This window comes from Heptranchias perlo, unplaced genomic scaffold (genome assembly GCF_035084215.1).
Source record: "Heptranchias perlo isolate sHepPer1 unplaced genomic scaffold, sHepPer1.hap1 HAP1_SCAFFOLD_758, whole genome shotgun sequence".
NCBI classification, from domain to species: domain Eukaryota; kingdom Metazoa; phylum Chordata; class Chondrichthyes; order Hexanchiformes; family Hexanchidae; genus Heptranchias; species Heptranchias perlo.
This window is the reverse complement of record NW_027139791.1, coordinates 40,001-49,048: the sequence shown is the minus strand read 5'-3', so window position 1 is coordinate 49,048 and position 9,048 is coordinate 40,001. Positions and strand designations below refer to the sequence as shown.

Here is a 9,048-nt window from a genome sequence, read left to right as displayed (position 1 = left end):
CTCCCTCTCACATCCCTCTCTCTCTCTTGTTCCCTCACTCTCCCTCTCACATCCCTCTCTCTCTCTTGTTCCCTCACTCTCCCTCTCACTTTCCCTCTCTCTCTCTATCTCTCTCTCCGTCTCCCTCTCTTGTTCCCTCACTTTCCCTCACTCTCCCTCTCACATCCCTCTCTCTCTCTTGTTCCCTCACTCTCCCTCTCACTTTCCCTCTCTCTCTCTATCTCTCTCTCCGTCTCCCTCTCTTGTTCCCTCACTTTCCCTCACTCTCCCTCTCACATCCCTCTCTCTCTCTTGTTCCCTCACTCTCCCTCTCACTTTCCCTCTCTCTCTCTATCTCTCTCTCTCCGTCTCCCTCTCTTGTTCCCTCACTCTCCCTCTCACTCTCCCTCTCACTTTCCCTCTCTCTCTCTCGCTCTCTCACTCTCTCTCACTCATTCTCCCGCTCATCGTCCCCCTGCCTCCCTGCTCTGGAGGTGGGCGATCTCAATCTGAAGGAAGTGGGGACTGAGGGACGAGGCGAGGATGGGTTTTGTGATGGATTTCTTCACCTATGAAACACCGAAATCAGTGGTGGTGAAGAGCTGGACGATTGGAATCATAAACCGCCTGTTACAACTACTGATCATTCTGTACTTTGTGGGGTAAGTGGGGAACGGGAGAGAGAGCGACAGGTTGGAGGGAGAGAGGATGTTAGAGAGAAGGAACAGGGCACAGAGAGTTCAGAGAACAGAAAGGACGACTTTCAGCATCGCAGGACGATCGAGAGCCTGACCCACAATCAAGGACTGATTGAAGTGGAGTCAATCTTGTAAATGTAGGAAAAAGGGCAGCCAATTGTGCACAGCAAGATCCCATAAACAGCAATAAGATGAGGAACTCACGGTGTGTTAAAATATAATATATATACAGGAGTGTTATACCCAGTAACACACGGTGTGTTATTATATAATATATATACAGGAGTGTTATACCCGGTGACGCACGGTGTGTTATTATATAATATATATACAGGAGTGTTATACCCAGTAACGCACGGTGTGTTATTATATAATATATATACAGGAGTGTTATACCCAGTAACACACGGTGTGTTATTATATAATATATATACAGGAGTGTTATACCCGGTGACGCACGGTGTGTTATTATATAATATATATACAGGAGTGTTATAACCAGTAACGCAAGGTGTGTTATTATATAATATATATACAGGAGTGTTATACCCAGCAACACACGGTGTGTTATTATATAATATATATACAGGAGTGTTATACCCGGTAACACATGGTGTGTTATTATATAATATATATACAGGAGTGTTATACCCAGTAACACACGGTGTGTTATTATATAATATATATACAGGAGTGTTATACCCGGTAACACACGGTGTGTTATTATATAACATATATACAGGAGTGTTATACCCAGTAACACACGGTGTGTTATTATATAACATATATACAGGAGTGTTATACCCAGTAACACATGGTGTGTTATTATATAATATATATACAGGAGTGTTATACCCAGCAACACACGGTGTGTTATTATATAATATATATACAGGAGTGTTATACCCAGTAACGCACGGTGTGTTATTATATAATATATATACAGGAGTGTTATACCCAGTAACACACGGTGTGTTATTATATAATATATATACAGGAGTGTTATACCCGGTAACACACGGTGTGTTATTATATAATATATATACAGGAGTGTTATACCCGGTAACACACGGTGTGTTATTATATAATATATATACAGGAGTGTTATACACAGTAACACACGGTGTGTTATTATATAATATATATACAGGAGTGTTATACCCAGTAACACACGGTGTGTTATTATATAATATATATACAGGAGTGTTATACCCGGTAACACACGGTGTGTTATTATATAATATATATACAGGAGTGTTATACCCGGTAACACACGGTGTGTTATTATATAATATATATACAGGAGTGTTATACCCGGTAACACACAGTGTGTTATTATATAATATATATACAGGAGTGTTATACCCAGTAACGCACGGTGTGTTATTATATAATATATATACAGGAGTGTTATACCCAGTAACACACGGTGTGTTATTATATAATATATATACAGGAGTGTTATACCCGGTAACACACGGTGTGTTATTATATAATATATATACAGGAGTGTTATACCCAGTAACACACGGTGTGTTATTATATAATATATATACAGGAGTGTTATACCCAGTAACACACGGTGTGTTATTATATAATATATATACAGGAGTGTTATACCCAGTAACACACGGTGTGTTATTATATAATATATATACAGGAGTGTTATACCCAGTAACACACGGTGTGTTATTATATAATATATACAGCAGTGTTATACCCAGTAACACACGGTGTATTATTATATAATATATATACAGGAGTGTTATACCCAGTAACGCACGGTGTGTTATTATATAATATATATACAGGAGTGTTATACCCAGTAACACACGGTGTGTAATTATATAATATATATACAGGAGTGTTATACCCAATAACACACTGTGTGTTATTATATAATATATATACAGGAGTGTTATACCCAGTAACACACAGTGTGTTATTATATAATATATATACAGGAGTGTTATACCCAGTAACACACGGTGTGTTATTATATAATATATAGCACGTTCAGTGAGTTGGTCACACCGCAGATAAAAATTACTGAGGGAGATAGTGAATGGGTGACCAACAGACAGAGGAAGAGTAGGAAGGCAGTGCAGGGGTCCCCTGCGGTCATCTCCCTCCAAAACAGGTATACCGTTTTGGATACTGTTGGCGGAGATGGCTCACCAGGGGAAGGTGGCAGTGGCCAGGTTCATGGCACCGTGGCTGGCTCTGCTGCACAGGAGGGCAGGAAAAAGAGTGGCAGAGCTATAGTGATAGGGGACTCGATTGTAAGGGGAATAGACAGGCGTTTCTGCGGACGCAACCGAGACTCCAGGATGGTATGTTGCCTCCCTGGTGCAAGGGTCAAGGATGTCTCGGAGCGGCTGCAGGACATTCTGGAGGGGGAGGGTGAACAGCCAGTTGTCGTGGTGCATATAGGCACCAACGATATAGGTAAAAAACAGGATGAGGTCCTACAAGCTGAATTTAGGGAGTTAGGAGTTAAACTAAAGAGTCGGACCTCAAAGGTAGTAATCTCAGGATTGCTACCAGTGCCACGGGCTAGTCAGAGTAGGAATGACAGGATAGCTAAGATGAATACGTGGCTTGAGAGATGGTGCAAGAGGGAGGGATTCAAATTCCTGGGCCATTGGAACCGGTTCTGGGGGAGGTGGGACCAGTACAAATTGGACGGTCTGCATCTGGGCAGGACTGGAACCAATGTCCTAGGGGGAGTGTTTGCCAGTGCTGTTGGGGAGGGTTTAAACTAATGTGGCAGGGGGATGGGAACCGATGCAGGAAGTCAGTGGGAAATAAAGTGGTGACAGAAACAAAAGGCAGTAAGGGAGAGTGTACAGAACATGACCAGACAGATGGTCTGAGAAAGCAGGGCAAAGACCAAGGGAAGTCTAGATTAAACTGCATTTATTTCAATGCAAGAAGTCTGATGGGCAAGGCAGATGAACTCAGGGCATGGATGGGTACATGGGACTGGGATGTTATAGCTATTACTGAAACATGGCTAAGGGACGGGCAGGACTGGCAGCTCAATGTTCCAGGGTACAGATGCTATAGGAAAGATAGAGCAGGAGGTAAGAGAGGAGGGGGAGTTGCGTTCTTGATTAGGGAGAACATCACGGCAGTAGTGAGAGGGGATATATCCGAGGGTTCGCCCACTGAGTCCATATGGGTAGAACTGAAAAATAAGAAGGGAGAGATCACTTTGATAGGATTGTACTACAGACCCCCAAATAGTCAACGGGAAATTGAGGAGCAAATATGTAAGGAGATTACAGACAGCTGCAAGAAAAATAGGGTGGTAATAGTAGGGGACTTTAACTTTCCCAACATTGACTGGGACAGCCATAGCATTAGGGGCTTGGATGGAGAGAAATTTGTTGAGTGTATTCAGGAGGAATTTCACATTCAGTATGTGGATGGCCCGACTAGAGAGGGGGCAAAACTTGACCTCCTCTTGGGAAATAAGGAAGGGCAGGTGACAGAAGTGTTAGTGAGGGATCACTTTGGGACCAGTGATCATAATTCCATTAGTTTTAAGATAGCTATGGAGAAGGATAGGTCTGGCCCAAAAGTTAAAATTCTAAATTGGGGAAAGGCCAATTTTGATGGTATTAGACAGGAACTTTCAGAAGTTGATTGGGAGAGTCTGTTGGCAGGCAAAGGGACGTCTGGTAAGTGGGAGGCTTTCAAAAGTGTGTTAACCAGGGTTCAGGGTAAGCACATTCCTTATAAAGTGAAGGGCAAGGCTGGTAGAAGTAGGGAACCTTGGATGACTCGGGAGATTGAGGCACTAGTCAAAAATAAGAAGGAGGCATATGACATGCATAGGCAGCTGGGATCAAGTGGATCCCTTGAAGAGTATAGAGATTGCCGGAGTAGAGTTAAGAGAGAAATCAGGAGGGCAAAAAGGGGATATGAGATTGCTTTGGCAGATCAGGCAAAGGTGAATCCAAAGAGCTTCTACAAATACATAAAGGGCAAAAGGGTAACTAGGGAGAGAGTAGGGCCTCTTAAGGATCAACAAGGTCATCTATGTGCGGAACCACAAGAGATGGGTGAGATCCTGAATGAATATTTCACATCGGTATTTACGGTTGAGAAAGGCATGGATGTTAGGGAACTTGGGGAAATAAATAGTGATGTCTTGAGGAGTGTACATATTACAGAGAGGGAGGTGCTGGAAGTCTTAACGCGCATCAAGGTAGATAAATCTCTAGGACCTGATGAAATGTATCCCAGGACGTTATGGGAGGTTAGGGAGGAAATTGCGGGTCCCCTAGCAGAGATATTTGAATCATCCACCGCTACAGGTGAGGTGCCTGAAGATTGGAGGGTAGCAAATGTTGTGCCTTTGTTTAAGAAGGGCGGCAGGGAAAAGCCTGGGAACTACAGACCAGTGAGCCTGACATCTGTAGTGGGTAAGTTGTTAGAGGGTGTTCTGAGGGACAGAATCTACAGGCATTTGGAGAGGCAGGGACTAATTAGGAACAGTCAGCATGGTTTTGTGAGAGGAAAATCATGTCTCACGAATTTGATTGAGTTTTTTGAAGGGGTAACCAAGAAGATAGATGAGGGCTGTGCAGTAGACGTGGTCTACATGGACTTCAGCAAAGCATTTGACAAGGTACCGCATGGTAGGTTGTTACATAAGGTTAAATCTCATGGGATCCAAGGTGAGGTAGCCAATTGGATACAAAATTGGCTTGACGACAGAAGACAGAGGGTGGTTGTCGAGGGTTGTTTTTCAAACTGGATGCCTGTGTCCAGCGGTGTGCCTCAGGGATCGGTGCTGGGTCCGCTGTTATTTGTTATTTATATTAATGATTTGGATGAGAATTTAGGAGGCATGGTTAGTAAGTTTGCAGATGACACCAAGATTGGTGGCATTGTGGACAGTGAAGAAGGTTATCTAGGATTGCAACGGGATCTTGATAAATTGGGCCAGTGGGCCGATGAATGGCAGATGGAGTTTAATTTAGATAAATGTGAGGTGATGCATTTTGGTAGATCGAATCGGGCCAGGACCTACTCCGTTAATGGTAGGGCGTTGGGGAGAGTTATAGAACAAAGAGATCTAGGAGTACAGATTCATAGCTCCTTGAAAGTGGAGTCACAGGTGGATAGGGTGGTGAAGAAGGCATTCAGCATGCTTGGTTTCATTGGTCAGAACATTGAATACAGGAGTTGGGATGTCTTGTTGAAGTTGTACAGGGCATTGGTGAGGCCACACTTGGAGTACTGTGTACAGTTCTGGTCACCCTATTATAGAAAGGATATTATTAAACTAGAAAGAGTGCAGAAAAGATTTACTAGGATGCTACCGGGACTTGATGGTTTGACTTACAGGGAGAGGTTAGACAGACTGGGACTTTATTCCCTGGAGAGTAGGAGGTTAAGGGGTGATCTTATAGAAGTCTATAAAATAATGAGGGGCATAGATAAGGTCGATAGTCAAAATCTTTTCCCAAAGGTAGGGGAGTCTATAACGAGGGGGCATAGATTTAAGGTGAGAGGGGAGAGATACAAAAGGATCCAGAGGGGCAATTTTTTCACTCAAAGGGTGGTGAGTGTCTGGAACGAGCTGCCAGAGGCAGTAGTAGAGGCGGGTACAATTTTGTCTTTTAAAAAGCATTTGGACAGTTACATGGGGAAGATGGGTATCGAGGGATATGGGCCAAGTGCAGGCAATTGGGACTAGCTTAGTGGTATAAACTGGGCGACATGGACATGTTGGGCCGAAGGGCCTGTTTCCATGTTGTAACTTCTATGATTCTATGATTCTATGAACACACGGTGTGTTATTATATAATATATATACAGGAGTGTTATACCCAGTAACACACGGTGTGTTATTATATAATATATACACAGGAGTGTTATACCCAGTGACGCACGGTGTGTTATTATATAATATATATACAGGAGTGTTATACCCAGTAACACACGGTGTGTTATTATATAATATATATACAGGAGTGTGATACCCAGTAACACACGGTGTGTTATTATATAATATATATACAGGAGTGTTATACCTGGTAACACACGGTGTGTTATTATATAATATATACAGGAGTGTTATACCCAGTAACGCACGGTGTGTTATTATATAATATATACAGGAGTGTTATACCCGGTAACACACAGTGTGTTATTATATAATATATATACAGGAGTGTTATACCCAGTAACACACGGTGTGTTATTATATAATATATATACAGGAGTGTTATACCCAGTAACACACGGTGTGTTATTATATAATATATATACAGGAGTGTTATACCCCGTAACACACGGTGTGTTATTATATAATATATATACAGGAGTGTTATACCCAGTAACACACGGTGTGTTATTATATAATATATATACAGGAGTGTTATACCCAGTAACACACGGTGTGTTATTATATAATATATATACAGGAGTGTTACACCCAGTAACACACGGTGTGTTATTATATAATATATATATACAGGAGTGTTATACCCCGTAACACACGGTGTGTTATTATATAATATATACAGGAGTGTTATACCCGGTAACACACAGTGTGTTATTATATAATATATATACAGGAGTGTTATACCCGGTAACACACGGTGTGTTATTATATAATATATACAGGAGTGTTATACCCGGTAACACACAGTGTGTTATTATATAATATATATACAGGAGTGTTATACCCAGTAACACACGGTGTGTTATTATATAATATATATACAGGAGTGTTATACCCGGTAACACACGGTGTGTTATTATATTATATATACACAGGAGTGTTATACCCGGTAACACACGGTGTGTTATTATATAATATATATACAGGAGTGTTATACCCAGTAACACACGGTGTGTTATTATATAATATATATACAGGAGTGTTATACCCAGTAACACACGGTGTGTTATTATATAATATATACACAGGAGTGTTATACCCGGTAACACACGGTGTGTAATTATATAATATATATACAGGAGCGTTATACCCAGTAACACACGGTGTGTTATTATATAATATATATACAGGAGTGTTATACCCAGTAACACACAGTGTGTTATTATATAATATATATACAGGAGTGTTATACACAGTAACACACGGTGTGTTATTATATAATATATACAGGAGTGTTATACCCAGTAACACACGGTGTGTTATTATATAATATATATACAGGAGTGTTATACCCGGTAACGCACGGTGTGTTATTATATAATATATATACAGGAGTGTTATACCCGGTAACACACGGTGTGTTATTATATAATATATATACAGGAGTGTTATACCCAGTAACACACAGTGTGTTATTATATAATATATATACAGGAGTGTTATACCCAGTAACACACAGTGTGTTATTATATAATATATATACAGGAGTGTTATACACAGTAACACACGGTGTGTTATTATATAATATATACAGGAGTGTTATACCCAGTAACACACGGTGTGTTATTATATAATATATACAGGAGTGTTATACCCAGTAACACACGGTGTGTTATTATATAATATATATACAGGAGCGTTATACCCGGTAACACACGGTGTGTTATTATATAATATATATACAGGAGTGTTATACCCAGTAACACACGGTGTGTTATTATATAATATATATACAGGAGTGTTATACCCAGTAACACACGGTGTGTTATTATATAATATATATACAGGAGTGTTATACCCGGTAACACACGGTGTGTTATTATATAATATATATACAGGAGTGTTATACCCAGTAACACACGGTGTGTTATTATATAATATATATACAGGAGTGTTATACCCAGTAACACACGGTGTGTTATTATATAATATATATACAGGAGTGTTATACCCAGTAACACACGGTGTGTTATTATATAATATATATACAGGAGTGTTATACCCAGTAACACACGGTGTGTTATTATATAATATATATACAGGAGTGTTATACCCGGTAACACACGGTGTGTTATTATATAATATATATACAGGAGTGTTATACCCGGTAACACACGGTGTGTTATTATATAATATATATACAGGAGTGTTATACCCAGTAACACACGGTGTGTTATTATATAATATATATACAGGAGTGTTATACCCAGTAACACACGGTGTGTTATTATATAATATATATACAGGAGTGTTATACCCAGCAACACACGGTGTGTTATTATATAATATATATACAGGAGTGTTATACCCAGTAACACACGGTGTGTTATTATATAATATATATACAGGAGTGTTATACCCAGTAACGCACGGTGTGTTATTATATAATATATATACAGGAGTGTTATACCCGGTAACACACGGTGTGTTATTATATAATATATATAC

The 9,048-nt window shown here is 40.2% G+C and overlaps 1 protein-coding gene across 1 annotated transcript in view; it reads left to right on the top strand.

Annotated features, from left to right (window-relative positions):
• Positions 1-522: 522 nt before the first annotated feature.
• LOC137319192 (P2X purinoceptor 3-like) overlaps positions 523-9,048 on the top strand; it is a gene marked incomplete at its 3' end in the record, with an annotated part of 40,763 nt that continues 32,237 nt past the window's right edge. Inside the window, exon 1 of the mRNA XM_067981513.1 lies at positions 523-641. Coding sequence (XP_067837614.1) covers positions 523-641 — 119 coding nt within the window. The remainder of the gene's footprint in view (positions 642-9,048) is intronic.